At 40.0% G+C, this 23173-nt stretch overlaps 2 protein-coding genes across 2 annotated transcripts in view; one reads left to right on the forward strand and one right to left on the reverse strand.

Moving 5' to 3' along the window:
• ATCHR12 (SNF2/Brahma-type chromatin-remodeling protein CHR12) overlaps window positions 1-3187 on the reverse strand; it is a 59787-nt gene extending 56600 nt beyond the window's left edge. The window contains exon 1 of the mRNA XM_077390874.1: window positions 2820-3187. Coding sequence (XP_077246989.1) covers window positions 2820-3032 — 213 coding nt within the window. The 5' untranslated portion in view covers window positions 3033-3187. The remainder of the gene's footprint in view (window positions 1-2819) is intronic.
• A 5122-nt stretch (window positions 3188-8309) lies between these two features.
• LOC143889425 (uncharacterized) lies at window positions 8310-9056 on the forward strand. Its single transcript, XM_077393628.1, has one exon. The coding sequence runs from the start codon at window positions 8310-8312 to the stop codon at window positions 9054-9056; it is 747 nt and encodes a 248-aa protein (XP_077249743.1).
• Window positions 9057-23173: the final 14117 nt, after the last annotated feature.

Genomic DNA, 23173 nt, shown 5'->3' on the forward strand with positions numbered 1-23173 from the left:
CAAGAAGGATTGGACTGTAGTGATACCTTTGCACCTGTTGCTAAATTAGTAACCATGCGTTGTCTTCTTGCTATAGCGGCTATTCATGGTTGGCATCTCCATCAATTACACGTTAACAATGCCTTTCTGCGCGGAGATTTACATGAGGAAGTCTATATGCGGCTACCACCTAGATTTAGCCAAAAGGAGGAGACTCGAGTATGTCGACTTCATAAATCCCTTTATGGACTAAAAGAAGCCTCTTGAAATTGGTTCTCCACCGTATCCCATGCTCTTAAGGCTCTCTCTCTCTCTCTCTCTCTCTCTCTCTCTCTCTCTCTCTCTCCACCAAGTCTGCAGGCTCTAGCTACACTGCCACCCTTGTCTACATCGATGACATCATCATCACAGGCAATGATCCTTCCTCTATGTAGAGCACTATATCCTTTCTCCACTTTGGGTTCCATATCAAGGATTTAGGCAGAAGCAAGTATTTTAACAGCAAAGAAGTCGCACGCAGCATCGACGGCATCTCCATCAACCAACACAAATATGCCTTGGACATTCTCTTTGAAGCTGGACTCCTTGGAGCCAAACTGGTATCCTTTCCCATGGAACAAAATCCCCGCCTCATTTCAGATACCGGAGAACTTTTGCACTACCCATCTTTTCTTTTCTTTTTTGAATGATCGCCAATTTAATGCAAAAAAGACCGAGATGGTCAAGATACAAAACAAGGGAAACATAGTAAGAAAAAAGTACAAAGGATAACAGAAGAAACTCACGGAGGAAGAGAGTCAAACAAAGCCAAACACTATTTCAGCGCTACGCGTCCGGATATTACCTTTTCTGTTAATACTCTCAACCAATTCATGCAAAATCCAAGGAAACCTCACATGGACGTTGCTATACATGTACTGAGATATCTCAAATTCTCTCCAGGTCAAGGGATTTTCTTCGCTGCAAAAAGTTCCTTGCAATTTTCCGCCTTTCAGATTCTGATTGGGCTCATTGTACAGGTAACCAACGCTCAATCACGGGTTACATTACATTTCTTGGTGACAGCCCCTTATCTTGGAAGTCCAAGAAGCAGACCACAATCGCCTGATCTGCTGCTGCTAAATATCGATCCATAGCATCTGCCACTTGAGAGTTAGTATGACTCAAAGCACTTCTTCAAGACCTGGGTGTTCCTAATTCGTCTCCCATGCGATTGTATTGTGACAATTAAGCAGCTCTACACATTGTCGCTAACCCCGTCTTTCATGAACGTACCAAGCATATCGATATCATTTGCCACATTGTCCGCAAGCGACTACAGTCGGATGCGCTTTCTACTGCCTATGTCCCCTCTCAGTTTTAGTTTGCTGATATTTTCCCTATGGCACTCAGAAGTGATCAATTTCACAATTTAATTTCCAAGTTGGGCGTTCGAGATCTTCACGCACCAACTTGAGGGGGAGTATTATGAGATTCATGCCATGAATCTCGTGTCGCCATTATGAGATTCATGGCCGTGAATCTCATGTCGTCATTACAAGTTGTCATTTTGCGCTTTACAGACGGGTTTCATGGATACTAATTCACTCATCCACCTTGCTAATTAAAGCTTCCTTATTATGGCTGGATTCCCAAAATGATTGACTTCCATTCTTGTGTCCTAATTGGCTGCAGTTTCCTAAATGGCGTGCTTACTAAACCGTGTAAGCGTAATTGGAAGTTTCCTAATTACTAAACCGTGTAAGCATAATTGGAAGTTTCCTAAATGGCTTTACCGTAATGTAATCGGCTTCTTTCCTAAATAGCTTAGTTGCCAAACCTTGTAAATGTAATTCTAGAAACTCATTGTACATGTATATAAGAGAATCAATATACGATCTCCCAACCATAGTTAGCAAAACGTGATTCGGCAATAAAACGGGACGGCAAAAATTCAAGTTTAATACTGTTTTTGTTAAAAAAAAACATAGTCAAAAAACAAAAACACGGAAAAATGCATTTAATATTTTGTAATTTACAAAACATAGTAGGGGAAAGTTGGAAACTTGGCGAAAATAAGTGTTTAAAATGTTTTCCTAAAAAACGGAGTTTTTTCTCACAATAAAAGTTTTAAACAGCAAACCATAAAACGAGTTTTAAACGGTTTTTAAAAAACGTCATTTTTGCTAACTATGCTCCCAACCATATAACGGTTTTGACGAGTTTTTCTCATTCAAGAAAATCTTTCGCGGGAGGAGAACACCTTGAAAATAAAATAAAATCAAAATACTTGAATATATTTCACAAACCTAGGAAGGAGAAAAAGGAAATAAAAAATAAAAAGGAAGACCCGAGAAGTAATCCATCAATTCAAAGCATTCCATTCGCTAACGTTCATGGCTTGCTACTTGTTTCTCAGTCCGCGAAGCCTCACCTAGAGTGAATCAAAGAACTTCAAAAAAAAAAAAAACAGATCCTATAACTTTAGAACTATACAAACTAGACGCATTCTGAGTATCATATCCACTAGGCCACGAGAGCATGTTGGTTAGTTATGAAAAACCTTCCCTATCCTTAAATAGGACTCCTTTAGGTCTTCTTCTTGCAGAGTCCAAATCTAAACCCGATCCACCCAAATCATTGGAAAACAAAGCTTTCCATGTTGGGATGCTTAGGTTATGGGTTCTTTGGCTTCCGAAACATCACCAAGCACATGAAATATTCCACATCAAGAACCACCCAAAACACACATAACAGTAAACAATACACAATAAAAAAAAATACCCAATCTAAGGCATAAAAACCCAAGAAAACCCCAATTCAAGCAAAAGAGAAACAAAAACTAGCAAAAAATCACGTACCGGATCCTCGGGGAGGGGATTTTCGGGAGCGGGGTCTTGATAAATGTCAGCGTCCTCGTCAGAATCGGTATTATTGTAGATGGAGAAGATGGTATCGAAGATCTCGGGAGGGAGAGGGAGGTTTCTTGAGATGAGATTGAGGGCACAGATGAGGGTTTTAGTCTTCTGTAATTGAGCGAGGGAGGGAGGATTGTCCACCACCTGAGCGGCCATGGCGGGAACCAACGGGTCTCTCAAATTTCGAATAACATAAACTAAAAGCCTTCTCTACTTCTGCTTATGACGAGAACCCTTATTATTCTCTCTTTCCCTTTGCCCCAACGCCCTCTCTTTTTTCACTTTGCCCCGACTCTCTCTCTCTCTATTTATCTATCTAGAAATACCCTAAATTTTCTTCTGTAGTGCGGAGGAGCACCGTGTAAGCAAATAAATACCAAAATAAGAAAAAGGGTATTGATATTGGCACTACCATGTTTTGATATTTGCACAAATTTAGCTTGTCTTTTAGGGAGATGATATTTTCACCCCCCTGCAGCACACATGCGCCCCGCTGATAACGCCCTCTCTTTTTTCACTTTGCCCCGACTCTCTCTCTCTCTCTATTTATCGATCTAGAAATACCCTAAATTTTCTTCCTTAGTGCTGAGGAGCACCGTGTAAGCAAATAAATACCAAAATAAAAAGAAGGTGTTGATATTGGCACTACCATGTTTTGATACGTGCACAGATTTACCTTGTCTTTTAATGAGATGATATTTTCACCCCTGCACTACACATGCGCCCCCCCTTATAACGTGATTTAGCGTGAACAGTGGGCACCTTTAATGCTTTTTGACGTAGAGTCACATTAAAAGGGGGCGCATGCGTACTGCAGGGACTGAAAATACCATCCCCGTCTTTTATTTTGAATTAGCTTCTCAATTCTTTTTCAGAATTGCAGTAGCCTTTTACGGTTTCGGGTTTAGGATTTAGGGTTCTAATTAGTTTCTCAATTCTTTTTTAGAATTGCAATAGCCTTTGAAAGCTGACTTAATAATAAAAGACAAGATGAGTCACTTTAAATATCAAAACATGATAGTGCCAATATCAATAGTCAAAGTAAAATATTATTTTAAGATGAGAGCAATGATAGATAAAGGGAGCCCTTGCATAAAGAGCCAAAAAATGGCTCTTCATTGGATCAATGTCATTTTCAATTACAATTTAAAATTGGTTGAAAAAGTAAAATCAGTTACATTTGATGACGTGGATCCAATCCAGAGCCATTTTTTGGCTCTTTATGCATGGGCTCCCTTGTATCTATCATTGCTCTTAAGATGATTATACCCTTTTACATGGGATTTCTTCTTTGGTTCGGCGCTAAAATATTATTTTATGACGATTATACCCTTTTACATGAGATTTCTTCTGTGGTTTGGCCCTACCTTGTTTTGACAATTGCACTAACTCATCTTTTCTTTTATTATTTAAGCTGGAAGGTTTTTTTTTTTTTTTTGATGGGTAAGCTGGGGTTAGGCCGGACCCGTACCAAATTTATAAATCGAAGAAAGATACACGTGAAACTCGAAAGTGTTAGAATATGTGGGATCCAACGGTTGGATTGGGTTAAGATCTCACCGTTGGATCATCTTGGAGGTAGATTGTGTAAGTTGGCTAAATTAGGAGACTAGATAAATTAGGCGAGTGGATAAGAAGAGGCAATCGAGAAAGATTAGGAAAGTAGATTTAATTAGGTAGATTTGATTAGGATTCCTTCCCTTCCATAATTATCTTGATTTCCCTTCTAAGCTTACCATGTAAGTGCTTTATATAAGCACCCTTTGATTACTGTAATTGCATCCAACAATTAGTGAAATCTCCTAAATTTATCATGGTATCAAAGCAGGACGATCCGATCCGTCCTTGACCACAGCTTTCGCAGTTCCGTTTTCCGACGGACGGCTAACTCGGCCGTCCGCTGGGCCAATTTATCCGCTGCAAAAACAGCCCCTGCAAATCTAAATCCCAACTCTTAAAATTCGCTTCCTTTGTGTTTGCCTCATTTTCATCTCTACTTTCCCATGTTCCATCCATGGGTTTTCATCCATGCCTTCACTGCACTTGCAGCCATCTCCCCTTAGGTTCATTTGATCGGCCTCATGGAAAGAGAATGAAGTCCTCAATGTTTTGTCCAAATATCAAGCCTTGAATTCCAACATCATGAAGAGAAGATGAGGGATGCCCACGGAACACAGAAGCCTATGGTGTAGACACGGCTAACTTTTTCTCTGTTTTCAATGCACCCCATCTCTTCAATCTATCTCCTAAATTTTGGTATTTGCACCCTCCTATTCATGCACCATTTAAATCTGTAAAGTCATTGGCTTTTTTTATGTGCTGTTAGCTTTTCCGCTATTATTCGTCGCCCATCTCTATACTTCCATTTTTTTCTCTCTTTAATTCCCTAATCCATTTCAGTGGAGGTACCTCTTCGAGGTGCGTGCCTGAAATAGGAGCTCTACTCAGTTGAGGGGCCTCTCTCCTCGAGGTTCGCGCCTGAGAGAGTAATTTGAAACTCCCATGAAGATTGGTATTTTAAAACCAACCCATGTTGTCATGCCCATCGAGGCCTATTCTTGCCAATTCCGACATCGGTCCGTAGTGACCCAATCTTACTCGCCCATCGAGGCTTGAGTCTTGTCTAGCCCATTGAGGTTTTGATCTATTGATCCAATGGTTTTTTTTTTTAAACCCTCTTTGAGACACATCAACAAGCGGCGTCTTCTTCGACAACCATCTTTGGTGATCATTGGCAGCAACATCAGTCTTCACCATCAACTTCAATCCATATACGTTTGAGGGGGCATGTTAGAATATGTGGGTTCCAACGGTTGGATTGGGTTAAGATCTCACCGTTTGATTATCTTGGAGGTAGATTGGGTAAGTTGGCTAAATGAGGAGACTAGATAAATTAGGTGAGTGGATGAGAAGAGGCAAGCAAGAAAGATTAGGAAAGTAGATTTAATTAGGTAGATTTGATTAGGATTCGTTCCCTTCCATAATTATCTTGATTTCCCTTCTAGCTTATCATGTAAGTGCTTTATATAAGCACCCTTTGATTACAGTAATTACATCCAACAATTAGTGAAATCTCCTAAATTTATCAGAAAGCACACCCTCTACATGCAGAGAGGCACAACATCAAGAGATCCCAAAGAAGGGACCCAAACACCAACAAGAAACAAGCAAACCAGGGAGAAAAGAAAATGCAAACTAGCTACAAAAGGCTAACACAAAAAACATCAGAACAACATTCTCCAGGGAGAAAAGTGCCAAAACCCAGAGGAAAATAGCAGCCAAACGAAAGGCTCTCCATCAAACCAAATTTGGAGAAAGCAAGAGGACAGTAGCTCCAAACAGCCTCCCAAGTGGGCCAAGCAGCAGATGACAGCCACAAAACAAGCACCTCGAGGCCTCCTAGAGGATTTACAAACTCCTCCCAAGGGAAAGCTTTGGGCAGGAAGGGAACCCGAAAGAAGGGGTGGAAAGAAGGCAGAAGACCGAATTGCTTTTGCTTTTCCGTTTCTGAACTTTTTTCCATACCCCATGATCCAAGCTAGGCGTGGGAGTAACATTGAGGTCATCACAGCCATTCTGCATCGAATAATCTTTATCAACATCAGTGGTGGCATCGGGATCTCCAATAACATCAAATCTGTTGCAATGAAGCTGAATTTCTGAAATGAGCTGAACAAGAGGCATGGGGGTCGGGTGGGTAAAGTGATTGCCAAGGGCACGTGGAGGTCTGACAGCATTTTCTGAGGGCTGTGCTGGAACAGTAGTCTCTTCAATGGTGGTCTCATGAGCAGGCTTATGAACTTTCCTCCATTCTTTCTTTTGATGGGGTTGATCCTTTTTAGGCCTGAGCACACAATTGTCATAAACTGGAAGGTTATTACACTCAGCAACCAATTAAAAAAATACAAGCTGGGTTTGTGCAACAATAAAAACATCCCTCCTCTCCTCTAGATGCTTTTGGCGAAGTTGTAGGATCTGCTTCCATTAAGGCTTCCCGTTCTGGGAGGGACCCCTCATTTCAAAATCCTTCTAAGATGCCCTCTCAAAATCAATCTTTCCCAAATCAGGAATCAAATGTTCCATCCAAACCCTGGAATACTCTTTTCTCCAAACCAAAATCCTGCAAACCCATTAAACTAAATCTCCTACCCCCAAATCAAAATGAAGAAGGAAAGATAGTCATTGAAGTTGAAGACCAGGAAGTCGAAGAAGCTGAAATAAAATGGGAAAATTGTCTTGTGGGATATTTCTTGGGAAGAAGACCTTACTATCTGGCGCTGAGGGATCATTTAGCGCGGAAATGGAGTTTGAAAGGAGATTTGCTGCTTTTTGCTATGAGTAATGGTTTTTTCCTCTTTAAATTCTCCAACCAGGAAGACTGCTCTCAAGTTCTTGAAGCTCCGTCTCATTCCTATGGAGGAAGGCCTCTGATTCTCCGGAAATGGGCAAAGGACATGCTAATAGAAAAAGAAAACCTGAAATCCATCCCTATCTGGATCAGGCTACCATGCCTTCATCTTAAATTCTGGACTCTCAGAATTTTAAGCAAAATCGCCAGCGGCATAGGAACTCCCCTCTTCATGGATAGCCAAACAGCAGACGAATCTAGGCTAAGTTTTGCAAGAATGTGCGTCGAGGTTGAAGCTGGAGCTCCTTTACCTGATTTCATTCCCATCAAAACTTCTTTTGATCTCACCTCTCAGCCAATCGAGTATGACTGGAAACCCCAATCCTGTTTCCTGTGCAAAACTTTTAGCCACACCCCTTCATCCTGCCCCCAACAAGTTCCCAATTTAAAGAAGGCCGTTGTAGAGAAAAAAAAATGGAGGCCCATACAAAAAATCACCCAAAATCAAGCCTCTCCCTCCAAAAATTCTGATTCAATGAATAACCCTAATCCCACCCAGAGTGTCAATCCTGAAAAAGCCATTGTTCTTCAAGAGATGACCACCCACAACCCGTTCTCTGCTTTACAATTAGAAGAGGATGAAGGTGATGAAGAATTAGAATCGGAAGAGGACGAAGAAAATGAAATTATGCTTCCTGACGAAGGGGAAGTAGATGAACTAGTGATTAGTGAGGATGAAGGAGAGAAATCTGGCAAAGGAGAAATGGAAAATTCAGAAGAGGATTCTGTTTTGAAAGATTCTCAAAGATTCAAAAATTTGCGAAAAAACTGGTCCCCAGGCCTAATCACAAATCAAAAAAACTCTTCCAAGGATCACAGCTTGCAATATGAAAGCTCTGACTTGAAGGATTCTGTCTCTGCATCTCAGAATGCCCCCATTGCATCAACCATTCCCAATGATCAAGATAGGATGTTGGAATGTTAGGGGGCTCTGCTCGAAGAGAAGAAGAGGAGACATCAAAAGTCTTTTGCATGAAGAAAGGCTCTCCTTCATTTGCCTTCTAGAAACCAAAGCCACAGAAGACATGTTCGAAGAATACTCAAATGAAATTGCAGAGGGATGGTCCAGGTATGCCAACTATCACCACACTGATAGAGGCCGTATCTGGATTCTGTGGAATCCATCTCAAATTAATTTCATAGTTCATAATGACTCCCTTCAGCATATCCATGGGGACATTGTTTACTTTCATTCGGGTATCAGAATCTCTGTTACCATGGTTTATGCTAAAAATGCTGGAAGCGACAAAAGAATCCTCTGGGATGACCTGAGAGTTGTAGCCTCTTCAATAAACAAGCCCTGGGTGGTAGCAGGTGACTTTAATATTGTTCGATTCTGTGAAGAAAGATATGGTGGGCCTGGTCCGATACAAGGCGACATCGAAGATTTCAACTCTTGTATCTTTGATTGCTATCTTTCGGATCTCAAGGCCCTGGGGCACACCTTCTCCTGGACAAACAAATCTGCCCCGAAAAATCTGAAACTTAGGAAGCTGGATCGTGCTTTGGTTAATGAAGAATGGCTATGCAGTTACCCCCTCTCTTTGGCAAATTTTAAAAATCCTGGGTTATCTGATCATTGCCCCATTATCATTCAAACTCTCGAACCAAACTCCCATGACCGAAAACCATTCAAGTTTCATGATATGTGGTTGGAAGATCTGTCCTTGTACGAAGTGGTGGAGAAAGCTTGGGCCTCCAAGTTCAAAGGAAATCCGTTATTCAGGGTTACCAGAAAGCTGAAAGAAGTTAAACGGTGCATCAAGATTTAGAATGCAAATGTCTTTGGCCGGGTTGATATTCAACTTCCTCTAGCAAAAAATAATCTTAACAGCATCCAATCCAAGCTAATAGAAGACCCCAAAAATCCAGAGTTAAGAGCTGAAGAGAAAAAAGCTACTGAAAACTACTTCAGATAGCAAAGTACGAGGAATCTCTTTACAGGCAGAAGGCCAGAATATCCTGGCTAAACCTTGGTGACACAAACTCTTCCTTTTTCCACTCAGCCATGAAGTCCAGAAGAAATTGCAATGGCATCCATGCTCTAGTCAACTCTGAAGGTTTCATATCCACTGATCCAGAATCCATTAAAGACACTCTGGTTCAGTATTACGATGCTCTTCTCAACAAGCAGAGAGTGCTATTGGAGCCTATCACCCCTGATCCTAAAAGGTTCCTCACTTCTAATCAAGCTTCTTCCCTTTCAAGGCAAGTTTCTCGTGAAGAAATTGAAGAGACCATTCGATGCACTGATGGTAGTAAGGCCCCTGGGCCGGATGGGTTTAATGGAAATTTTTTCAAAGCTTTCTGGTACCTGATAGGGGATGATATATCTGATGCTATCTCCTACTTTTTCCACGCTGGGAAAATGCCATTTGGTCTGAACTCTACTTATATCTCCCTAATTCCAAAATCCCATGAAGCGTCCTCCCCGGATATGTACCGCCCGATATCCCTCTGCAACTATCTGTACAAAATCATCACCAAGATTTTAGCTTCGAGACTAAAGGAGGTAATGGACAATATAGTCAGTCCTCATCAATTAGCTTTCATAAAAAACAGAGCCATTCAGGACAACATTCTTCTTGCTCAAGATCTGGTTCACAACTTTCATCTGAAATCTAAAGCTCCTGTCATGTGTCTCAAAATGGATATTAAAAAAGCTTTTGATAATGTTAACCATCAAGCTCTTATACAATTCATGAGGAAGATTGGTTTCAACCATATTTGGTGCGGGTGGATCGAACAATGCATCCAGACAGCTTCCTTTTCGGTTCTAGTGAATGGTTCACCCTGTGGGTACTTCACCTCCTCAAATGGTATAAGGCAAGGGGATCCTTTGTCCCCTCTTTTATTCTGTATATGTATGGAAATGCTTTCAGTCATTATCGAAGAAGCTGCTACCCAGAACTTGATCAAGTCTCCCTTTTCTAAAGGTAACCTTTCCATCACTCACCTGTTATTTGCAGATGATGTTCTCTTGTTTGCAGATGCTTCTGCTAGTTCGGTGAAGGGAATCAAGGATTGTTTCAATCGTTTCAAGCAGTGCTCTGGTTTGGAAGTAAATTTAAACAAAAGTGAGGTTTTTTTCTCTGAAGGAGATATCAGCAGTAGGGGGCCATCAAAGACTCTCTCAACATACCTCAAGGCCATCTCCCCATCAAATATTTAGGCCTTCCTCTCATCACTTCAAGGCTCACTACAGCTGATTGTGCTCCCCTCATTAGCAAGATCCATAAGAGAATTGCTGCTTGGTCCAACAAACTCCTATCTAGAGCTGGAAGAGTCGAGCTCACTAAATCCATTCTAAACTCTTTTCACCTTTTTTGGGCAGCATCTTTTCACCTTCCTGCTGGTATTCTGGAGAAGATAGAAATTTTTTTCAGAAATTTCATATGGGCTGGTCCTTCCCTTCAGAAATCATATCACCCAATTGCTTGGGACACAATCTGCTCCCCAAAGGCTGAAGGAGGATTGGGGTTACGCAAGTTAATGGACCTAAATCAAGCTGCCAATATGAAGCAGATATGGAGCTTAATCAAGAAGAAGAATTCCCTCTGGGTTTCTTGGTTCCATCATAAGTATGTAAAGAAGAGGAATTTCTGGACAATTAACTATCCCAGCAAAATGTCTTGGGGAGCTCGGATAGTTTTTAATTGCAGAGAGGCAGCAAAGAAGTCCATCTGTTATATCATTGGCGAAGGACAGGGTATCGATTTCTGGACTCAGCCCTGGCACCTAGATGGACCTATCTTAGATCAGTACCCTGAAGGAATAGAGCTAAACGCTATTCATCCTCGGACTTCAGTTCATCAAGTTCTCCACAAAGGAACCTGGGATCCTATCATGTTGCATAGGCTCCCCTCCATCAACCGGATCCTCGAGAAAGCCCTGATTATTCCATATATTGAAGATGAACCCATTTGGAAAGATACCTCTGATGGTTCTTTCTCTTTGAAAAGTGCCTGGAATGGCATTAGAGAACACCGAACTAAATTAGTTTGGACCTCTTCCATCTAGTTCAAGGGGCACATCCCCAAAATGAGTTTTATATCTTGGTTAGCCCTCCATAAAAAACTCAGCACTCGTGATAGGCTATCCTTCCTTGGCCCAGCTAGAGCAACCAGATGCCCATTGTGTTCTGCTGAACCTGAAAGTATTGATCATTTGTTCTTCAACTGTTCTTTCTCGGCCTGGATATGGAGAAATGTGCTGAGGCAATTCAATCACAGAAGAAACCCAAAAAGAAAGCTCCTGGTTGAAGAGGAATGGATGAGAACCACTCACCCTGGTTCAAATCAACTCTCAACTGCTATCCGAGTAGCTTTTACTTCCTCAATTTATCATATTTGGCTAGAAAGAAATAACAGGATATATGGAGGTGCCAGTATGCATAAGCAAGTGATTCTCAATAATATCCAGCATATCATCAGAAGCAGGTGCATTTTCCTTGGGCTCGATAGCCATAATAGTTGCAGAGATTTGGCCTTCTCGAAGGCTTTTGATCTTCCCCTGTTCAACACTAAAAAGCCCGCCAGGAGCTGTAGGTGGGAGCGTCCACCGCCATGGTGTATCAAACTCAACTGTGATGCTTCTTTGGCGAATTCCTTAGCCTCCATTGGTGGACTTCTTCGTAACTCAGAAAGTTCTGTTCTAGCCTTATTCTCAAAGGATATGGATTTAATGGCAATCCAGGAATTGGAGCTTGAGGCCATCTTTCATGGTGTCTCATTGGCCTCCTCCTCCTTCGACATCAAGCATCTTTGGATTGAATCCGACTCACTCTTGGCGGTAAATGTTATCAAAGGCATATTCCTTTGTCCGTGGAGAAGGAGGCAAGCTCTAGCTCATCTTCAAAATACCCTCTCTAGATTTGAATCATGGAGGGTGTCCCACATTTGGAGAGAGCAAACCGTCCAGCAGATTTCCTTTCAAAAGCTGACTGCCCTTTAAAGGGTTCCTGTTTGCTGGGGTTGTCCCTTCCTCATCCTCTCATTGACTATGTTAAAGAGGATGATGAAGGAACTCTCTACTTTAGACTGTAATTTCGTCGCCTTCCTGTTATCTGGTTTTGGGGTCTGCCTAACTCCGATTACTAATAAAAAAAAAAAACAATAAAAACATGGTAGTGCCCTTCTTAATAAGGAAATGATATCCGAACTTCCTTGTTTTGATAGCGCCACTCCTCATTTTACCAAACATTTTCTATAGGGGATTTGATTTTAGCATTACATTTTTTTAATAATGGAAGTCTAGCATTTATTACACTTCTCCAATGAGTTGTTAAAGAATATTATAATTGGCAAAAGGGAAATGATATCAGCACTACTATGTTTTGATATTTCCACTAAAATATCTTGTCTTTTAGTATATAAAGAGCTTTCATTAAACATATGCAGATAATGAAGAATCATGAGACTGAATTGCCTGAGATACATCTGCCCATAAAAAAATTCCTGAGCCACCCATTAATAGTAATGGAACTCTGTGCAAAGTTCCCTCCGTGATATGAGCTACCATCCCTTGATCACTTATACTACCCCAAACATCTTACAAGCCAACTAAAAAAGAAAAGACAAGACAAGCTGGGACCGTGCAACTATTAAAACATCGTAGAGTTGATATCATTTCACTTAGCAAAAATGTTATCATTAGCCAATTATAAAAGTGTTTAGTAAAGTAAAGAGTGTTATAAGGGATTGTTGTAAGGGATTGTTGTGCACCGTGGATATTGGACATGAAAGGACATCTAGAGTTCTAGACCTCAGTCTCTGGTTTGTATGGACTTTAAACTGATTCGCAGTGTATTGAATTGATTCTTTTATTCCTGCTTGATGTACTCCTTCTAGGCGGTTGTGTGGATGATCGAATTTCCCATGGATATTGGACTTGATGTATAGATCATCTAAACTAGATTAGAATCTTTTATTTTCCGTTTGGCTCGAGGCATTGGATGCAGGACCCGAAATGGAGGACAATCAACGGTGGAATCGCCCGAAGGCATTAGATGCGCCGCAATGGGATCGGCGGACTTGGCGATTCAGGACTGTGGACTTAGCATTTGATCAGTTTATTAGGCACGGTTTTGTAGTGTAATTGGATCACACTAAACCTTTAGAAAATTCACCATGTGGTCGATAGATTTCCCTAATTTTATTCTTTGCCCATTATCACAACCTACTTTGGCAAAATAGAATTACGAGGGTGCAGATTTTTCAGCATAGACAGTGGGAGTCCCCTGCTAATCCAAGATGCCTAAGATAGGATGCACTATTTATGTTTATGGATTTATGGATGGATGGAAGCACGTTTTATATTTCAAGGGATGAATATAAAAGCATGTCGTGTTTTTTAATAAATTGTTTAATCTTCCTAAAAACCCTCTATATGTATATTAAGTTGTAAAATGGGACCCGATCGAAAGGAACGGCCCTCATGGCCTTCTACAGTCATTTGGTTGGTGGCTAATCAAAAGGAAGAGGCGGTCATATGCCGTAGCAGAAGCTGGTCTCTAATTTTGGCTAGAGTAACGACCAAATTCCTACGTGGATATGGAATATTGTGGAGAGCTCAATGGTCATATGCTGTAGCGGAAGCCACTGTATACCTCTGTATGTTTCCGAGATAGAGGGTGAAACTTAACCGAGCAAAGGGTGTTCATGCCCATAGGATCGATACATGACAATGCTTTGAGGCTGAATCCAAATCGAAGATCATGTTGGACATGATGGGTTAGATGAACCCACTTATTCGAGGCAAGTATGGTCTAAGACAAAAGCCGATGGCCAATGTTGCATGAATAGGTTTCCGATGCCCATTAGAGAAAATTGGATTTTCTCTTGATCCAATAGTTAGAGGGTCTCCTGGATGGGACATCAATGGGTGGTATCAATGAGGTTGAAAACCGAAACCCGTTGGTTATATGTCATGAAATAAAGATAGTGGTTCAATTGCTTATGCCTCGATTTTCTTTGCATGGAGATTAATAATATCGCAGCCTTCAACCCATTAGCTAGAATCTTATATGATAATAAACTTTTTGGTTCCAGTTACCTGGACTGGAAAAGGTACCTCCCAAACGTACCGACATAGCAGAGGTCAACTATGTCTTAACCACACCAGCACCCGTAACCTCAAATCCCGAGGCCTCGCAAAAGGAAAAGGACAATGCCATTAAATGGTATGGGGACGATGATATGGCTAAATCTTATATCCCGACATCCATGACCAACGTGTTGCAACAGCAACACCGGGGAATGGTTTATGCCTCGGATATTATGATGAACATCAAGGAGATGTTCGGGGAGCAAAGCCATACTGATAAGCAATTGACTATGAAGGACTTGATGTCGGTGGAGGGTGCCCCTGTCAGGGAACACATGCTCAAGATGATGGGTTACCTGAATGAGCTCGATGTGTTAGGTGCCACCTTGACCGGAACCTCAGACATATTTATTATAGTTGGATCTCTGCTTGACTCCTTCAGTGCGTTTGTGTGTGAACTATAACATGAACAAATTGGAAATGACCAATGTCAGAGCTGCTAAACATGCTTCAATGGGCTGAAAATCTGCTGAGAAAGAACCGCAAGTCTACCTTCATTGTAGAAGAAAAGGTTCCAAATGCGCCCAAGAGGAAAGGCAGACGCTCCAACAAAACGTCTAGGGTGTGACTAAGAAAGGAGGCTTTAAGAAGAAGTCCCAGATCAACAACAAAGGCTGCTTTGATTGCAACAAGAACGAGCATTGGAAGAGCAACGACAAGGCCTATTTTGAAACCAAGCAGAATGGTAAGCCTTAGGAAGGTATGTCAGAATTTCTTGTTGCTGAGACTAATATGATTTATCCTACTTTCTTTTAGTATTTGGATGCTAGTGCCACCTCACATGTCTGCAACTTTTTGCAAGGGTTGAAGGAGAGTAGATGGTTGACTGAAGGGGAGCTCTACCTGCAAGTTGGCATGGATGTAATGGTTCCTGTGCTAACTGTAGGAGATTTGGAGTTGACATTCTCTGGAGGTAAATTTTTACTTTTAAAAGATTGTCTTTTGATACCTTATATAAGAAGGAATTTGATTTCTATTTTGAAACTTTATTGTTATGGTTATTCAGTTACTTTCAATAAAAATAATTTTATTAAAAGTGGAAACTTCATTATTTTTTAAGGTACATGTGTGAATAGTTTAACTCGTGGAGAAAGGTTATAGTTTGAAGGCTGAAATAGACTATGAGGAAACCTTTTCGCCTGTGGCCATTGATGAACACATTTATGTGTGAATGACAGTGATATAAAACATGGATATTTTGTCATTTAAAGTAGTGCTACTAAGGTATTTTCTCATTTTTTTGGTGTTTCAGGGTTATTTATGGATTTTCATAGAAAATGGAGCTAAAAAGATGACATTTCAAAGGAAAATTGAAGTGTGAGAACAACTATGAGTCAAATACAACTGTGGATCATCATTTGTACGGCTCAGATCAATTTATGGGGAATAGATTAGAGGGACAATCCAATTTAGATTCCAACCCACTATCTGAATGGTTCAGATCACCACATAGAAATAATTTGGGTTGGCTCATTAATATTGTGGCCCAATCTAACGGATGGTTAAGATCAGCCCATGAAAATGATTTAGGGACTATGACCAATCCACAATTTCGCCCATCAATTGGTTGGTTCAAATCAGCCAATGGAAATGATCGGGGCCTCGACTAAGTCATCTCAAGATCCACAATTTGGATGGACCAGATTATATTATTGGAATGGGTTATGGGTGCACTAAATTTACATAGTGAGTTAACAAATGGATGGTCTGGATTGTTCCAAGGAGGTGATTTTCGGATGGAGCTTATTCCTGTGCTGATCAACATATGCTCAACAAGTGGGACCCATTTGAGGGTTCTCTATAGAGAAGGGTGGAAAATCCATCGGTCATCATTGAGGGGACCCACCCATAATAATTTGTTTGGGGCTCTCTATTTTAAATCTTGAAGCCATGAGGTCATGACGACACATGTAACCCATCCTCTCTCTCACCTTTCTCCACCTCATTTATTACAGTGAGTTTAGGCATGGCCCTGCAAATGAGTGATTTAGATCATTCTACTTAGACTTTGGTAGAGGAATTGCATAACTTGGAGACGTGGCAAACAAAAGTGGGCCTGCCAATGTGCATAAGTAGATGGTGTCGGTCAAAACAAGGGAGCTCATATAAGGTTACTTTAAAATTAGTAGTTGCCATCTCAAATACAATACAATGTAGTGAACCTTTCCATTCCCAATTCCCATTACTATTCCTATCAAGAAGTGTCCTTACCAAAGGTAGAAACAACTACTTCTTAAATTCCCCAACATGGCAGCAGCTACCGTATGAATATATTTTTGAGCAATTGTAATTGTTGCCATCCAACGATTAAAAAGAAAGCAAGACTACTGTTTTTACAATCTTCCTAAAAACGTCCATGATGCATATACATGCAATTATGTGGGACCGACATGGGGTTTTGGAAAGTTTTGCACCGACTATGAGAAGTGGCATCTTGGCAACATTTTGCACCCACGCACTGATTTTAGAAAGAGTTGATATATAGAAACAATACATGTGGGACCCATTTGCTATTCTCTCATTTTTATTTTTATTTTTGTCATTATATGCATACTTGTTTTATACACATGTGGTTACTAATTTACTTGATTCCATTATAATATAGGTGGGACCCACAAAGGAAGAAAGAAAGTTGCCAAAACTCATTCTTACGTATGAGGAGGAAGAAAAGTCAACAAAAGTTGCTCAAAATTACCAAGAGAGAGTACCAAGTTGCTGAAATTGTGAAGAAAGAAAGGAGGAAGTTTTTCATTATCAACAAATACTCAGAGTTACAAAATTGCCAACTACAGGTGGTGATTTCCAAAAATACAAAAAGATGCCAAGATTGTGTCTTTCCTTGGAGATAAAAATAGAAGGGGAAGAAAGCTACATATTGGAGAAAAGAAGACATTATTTTCTCTCTTTTATTTCTCTCTACTTCTCCACCACTCTCAAGCTCTCTCTCTTAAGTTTTCTTGTTCTATTTTGTTCTTTTTCATGCTCTTTTTTCTTTTCTATTCTCAACCAAGGATCAATCATCCACCGTTCATTCCAAGGTGACACTAAAGCTTGAAGAGGAGGATTTGGCCAAAGTTGGAGGAGAAAAAGACTAAGTTCTATTTAATTTTTGTTATTTATTTTAAGTTCAATTTGATGTAATTTTGTTTCAATTCAAGTTAGTGAAGAAGTAATTTACTTTTGTTTCATTTCCTTTCAAGTTCTATATGGCAATTTTTCTCCCATCTATCTCTTTTATTTTTGTTTTTCTTCACTTCTTCATGAATAACTAAATCCTAATTACTTAGGGTTTAGTTGAAGCCATGGGGAAGGAGAAATATTTATAATTAAATCAATCTACTCAATTGAAAAATTGTGTAGGATTTTGTGTTTGGAAAATCCCAATCATTCATGCCATTGGCTTTTCCCTTTCGTATGAATGATTGTTGATTAACAAATATAAAAATCTATATAATCAATGTAAATTGGAGAGTGGATTTGATTAATTACTTATAAGGAATGGCATCCCTTTGATCTTATTCCTTATTGACTAGTTAATCGAATTTTCAGCCAAATTCAAGAGTTGTTTTAATTAATCAATTTAATCCAAACCCATGGTGGATTCTAACCACAAGTAATCTTTTATATTGAATTAAGGTTTTTACACTATTCCAAACTACTTTTGCAATTTTCCAATTTACTTAGGCCCTTAGAATTTTGGTTTTCTAATTAAATTAGATAAATAGTTAAAAGAGATCATTAGAACCTTGGTACACTTTGCCTAAATTAGGATTTTAAATAAAAAAGATCTTAGTTAAATTTGATTCTTAGATTCATTAGAATATACGCTTATATATAGTGTTGGCTCCGAGGTCAAGTCCACGGAAATCCTGAGTCCATTTCAGGCAACATTATATCATAGCTAGTATTCTAATCGGTACAAGAATAGGATTGACAGCTAGATTTCTCTTCCCTGAGTTCGACCCGTATTTACACAATCCGTGCACTTGCGGTTATTTAATAAATCTAACAGCCATGCTTAAGTTTATCAGGATTTTATTAGCAATAGCTGCGCATTCTGATTACGAGATCTAGCAAATGGATGTAAAAACCACCTTCTTGAATGGAAACATTTTGGAAGATGTTTATATGGTCCAGAGATATGGTTTTGTCGCTGTTGGAGAAGGTAGTCAGAAATTTTTCAAGTTGTTAAGGTACATTTATGGACTAAAGCAAGTGCCACACAGTTGGAACCTCCATTTTGACGAGCCAATCAAAGAGTTTGGCTTCTCTCAAAACATGGACAATGCTTGTATTTACAAGAAGGTTAGTGGGAGCGTCGTCATATTTTTAGTACTATATATGGATGACATTCTACTCATTGGGAATGACATTGCAATGTTGTCAGGAATAAAAATATGGTCGTCTAGTCACTTCGCTGTGAAGGACTTGGGAGAAGCATCTTATATCTACTATATCTACTATATAATAAGGATACGAAAATTCTGAATTGTTTTTTACTTTTTTGAAAATTCTATTAGCTTGACAGGGAGGAATTTCGGGCGAAAATGCCATGAATAACCCTATTTTATCTTCAAAATGATTCCCCATAGGCCATATCCCCTTCTAAAGGACGAAATGAAGTTTTGTCCATCCTTGCAAGGGATTTGCTAGTGTCTATGGCAGAAGGCATTTGCAGGTGAGAGCATCCACCTCATATATGAAGTCAAAATCTGCTGAAAAGTTAGCCTTAGTGGCTGCCCTCACCTTCAACAGACCATCCACCAAATGCCTTCCGCGATGGATGCTAGGAAATCCCAATATTTAATATAAAATTTGAATGGAAAGTCAACATTTGCGGCTCTCTCCCTCTCTCTGCATATCTCCGACCTTATATGCTCTGTGGGCCCACTTCATATAAATGTTGTGGAATTTTTTGGCATTGGGCAGTGATAAATTCACCCCCCTTGCACTACAATATTCACCCCTATACAGCCCACACCATAGGATGATCCAAACCGTCTGTTTGATGGCCACATTTTAAAAAGGTTGTGCCCCAAAATTGCTTTCCATAGGATGATCCTAGCCCTCCGATCTATAGAGAAACTCCATATAATCAAACCTCTATAGATCAGACAGTTAGGACCATCCTATGGAGATGATTTTTGAAGTGGAAGTTTTTGGCATTGAGCGGTGATAAATCCACCCCTTTCTACTACAATATTCACCCAATTTTGTTCAAAATGGACTATACAGCCCACACCACAGGATGATCCAAACCGTCCATTTGATGGCCACAATGTAAATAGGTTGTTCCCCAAAAATCTTTTCCATAGGATGATCCTAGCCCTCCGATCTATAGAGAAACTCCATATATCCATTTTGGGTAGTGTTGAAATGAGCCTCATTTACTTAATTACTCTAATTCTTTTATCTAATTCCGATTCTTAACTATTTACAAATATTGCTTCACTTTTGTATTTTATAATGTACTATGTAATATGAAGCTAGCAAGCTTGGTACTTTGTTTTTTATCAAGAAGACCGACGCTATTCATGCCATGCAAACTGATTGAGAAAGTCATATGTTTCACTGAAAAAAATAGAACCTGATTCTGTTTATTAAATGAATTCGAAGTATTTGTTTTTAAGGGATAAAATTGGCTTCCAGTAGTTTAGTCACATTTTTTCTTCCATCTTTGCTTTCAGATTGCCATTTAAGAGACTTTGTTATGGTATGATCGTGTGCCTTGCTACCTTTTAACCTCTTTCAATCAAAAGTTCTTTCTATTATATATGTCCGATTGAAATAATGATAATCAATGCATTTCCTTTTTTTTTGTTAAAGAATGGTAGTAAGACATCTTTTTATAACTATTAAGTTTTTTCTAGCCCGCGCATCGCGTGGGGTGCTTTACTAGTGTGTGTGTGTGTGTGTCTATATATATATATATATATATATATATATATGAGAGAACGGTTCCTACACACATGTGTAGATAAGTTATCTACACACTACCTTAAAATACAGTGGGGGCCACATTATTTGGGTGATCCAAACCATTCATTTTTAAGGCCCTCACATAGATAGGGTGTCCACAAAAAATCAGATCCATAGGATCATCCTAACCATTCAAACTGTGGAGGCAAAAAATGGACTAATTTGTGAAGGTTTAAAGACATCCATTTTACCTCCACAAATCGTAGGGTTGGGATGATCCTATGGATCTGATTTTTTGTAGACACCCTATCTATGTGAGGGCCTTTAAAATGGATGGCTTGGATCACCCAAACAATGTGGGCCCCCACTGTATTTTAAGCTAGTGTGTAGAGAACTCTCTACACATATGTGAAGGAACCGTTTTCTCTCTCTCTCTCTCTCTCTCTCTCTCTCTCTCTCTCTATATATATATATATATATATATATATATATATATATATACACGTCCATTTTACCTCCATAAATCGTAGTGTTGGGATGATCATATGGAGGTGATTTTTTGGGCACACCCTATCTATGTGAGGCCAATCAAATGAATGCTTTGGATCACCCAAACAATGTGGCCCCCACTATATTTTAAGCTAGCGTGTAGATAACTTATCTACACTAGTGTGTAGAAACTGTTCTCTCTCTCTCTCTCTTTATATATATATACACGAAAAAGTGTTGCTACTCGGTCTTATAGCTAAGCTTATCTACTCGGTCGGGTAAAATACAGTGGGGGCCCACATTGTTTGGGCGATCCTAACCATTCATTTGAAAGCCCCATTCATTTGAAAGTCCCCTACCTAGATAGGGTGTCCGCAAAAAATCAAATCCATATGATCATCCTAACCCATCCGATAGTAGAGGGAAAAATGGGAAAAAATAGACATACATAGTTTGTCCACAAATCTGCCCATTTTTCCCTCCACTGTTGGATGGGCTAGGATCATCCTGTGGGTCTGATTTTTTACGGACACCCTATTTAGATAAGGGACTTTCAAATGAATGGTTTGGATCACCCAAACAATGTGGGCCCCCACTGTATTTAACCCGACCGAGTAGATAAGCTTAGCTACAAGACCGAGTAGCAACACTTTTCCGATATATATATATATATATATATATATATATATATAGAGAGAGAGAGAGAGAGAGAGAGAGAGAGAGAGAGAGAGAGAACAGTTTCTACACACTAGTGTAGATAAGTTATCTCCACACTAGCTTAAAATAGTGGGGGCCACATTGTTTGGGTGATCCAAAGCATTCATTTGATTGGCCCTCACATAGATAGGGTGTGCCCAAAAAATCAGCTCCACACGAACAAATGATGCAGGTGCATCTCGCACGATCACGAAGATCATCAGAACATTAATTGGATCGTCCGAGACACGACGTCTAAATCAACGGCCCACGTTGATCGCTAGTGTTTGATTTATTTGACCTTTTTTTATTTTATTGGGACGAATTTTAGTAGGAGTAGTCTTCCAAAAGTAGCTTGGATACTTCTAGATATTTTAGGAGAGTCAGAGAGATGTTAGGAATTTAGAGATAATTTAGAGGTTTTAGGATTTTGATGAATTGGAGAGATTTTAGAAGTTTTCTTTTGTGTTTCCTAGTGTGTGTGTGTGTGTGTGTGTGTGTGTGTGTGTGTATATATATGAGGAAACTGTTGGTGCGCTTAAGCTCACCAAACTTATGGTGAGCTTAAGCGCCCAATTACATGGGGGCCCACTTTGTTAGGATGATCCAAAGCATTCATTTGAAAGTCCCTTACATAGATGGGGGGTGTACCAAAAATCAGCTCCATAGGATCATCCTAACCCCTCCATTTGTGGAAGACAAAAAATGGGCAGATTCATAAGGCCTTGCAAATGAATGGTTTGGATCACAACAGAAAAGTGGGCCCCCATGTGATTGGGGAGCTTAAGCGCACCATAAGTTTGGTGCGCTTAAGCTCACCAACAGTTTCCTCATATATATATGCCTTAAAGTGTTTAGGGAGGAAGGATGGGAAGCTAGGTCTTTCACAGGGAAGCTATATCGATAAGATATTGGCTCATTTCAGCATGGTAGATTCCAAGAAGGGGTTTTTTCCCTTTCGGCATCGAGTCAAGATTTCTAAGAAGATGTCTCCTAAGACATTTGAGGACAAGCGGTAGATGAGTGTTATGACCTATGTCTCAGCTGTGGGTATCCTTATGTGTCCCATGCCATGTACTAGGCCAGGTATCTATTACGGTGTTGGCTCAGTGAGCAAATATCTGGCAAACCCAGGTCCTGAGCATTGAACTATGAAGCATATTTTCAAGTACTTGAAGAGAATGAATATTATTGTTTGGTATTTGGTGGAGATGACTTGGTCGTTTATGGCTATACTTATTTCGACTTTCAGTCTGATGTGGATGATGTGAAGTCCTGTTCTGGCTTTATGTTTACCTTGGTTAATAGGGCAGTGTGCTGGAGGAACTGAAAGCAAGAAACCACGATGGATTCCATGGCTGAGGCAGAGTACATCGTTACATCAGATGTGGCGAAGGAGGCAGTATGGTTACACAAGTTCTTGGATGAATTGGGTGTTGTTCCCTCTGTTGAGCGGCCCACTACATTGCATTGAGACAATTCTTAGGCCGTAGCGCAAGAAAAGGGTTGGGAAAGTTGCCTTATTTCCCACCCATCGTGGGTTACTTGGGTGGGAAGGCAAGAGGCATAGAATAGAAATTGCATTTTGGGGTTTTTGGAAAACCCTAGTATAGAGAGAAAGGGTTTTTCTCTCTTAGGGGGTGACAAGAGAGTGTTGGGGTGTCTCGGCTGCCTCAAGGGG

This window comes from Tasmannia lanceolata, unplaced genomic scaffold, assembly GCF_043159265.1.
Source record: "Tasmannia lanceolata isolate RefF3 unplaced genomic scaffold, GAP_Taslan_0.1 ptg000002l, whole genome shotgun sequence".
Taxonomy (NCBI): domain Eukaryota; kingdom Viridiplantae; phylum Streptophyta; class Magnoliopsida; order Canellales; family Winteraceae; genus Tasmannia; species Tasmannia lanceolata.

Excerpts from the sequence above, each read along its gene's own strand:
- LOC143889425 (XM_077393628.1), top strand. The coding sequence starts at position 8,310 with ATGTTCGAAGAATACTCAAATGAAATTGCAGAGGGATGGTCCAGGTAT.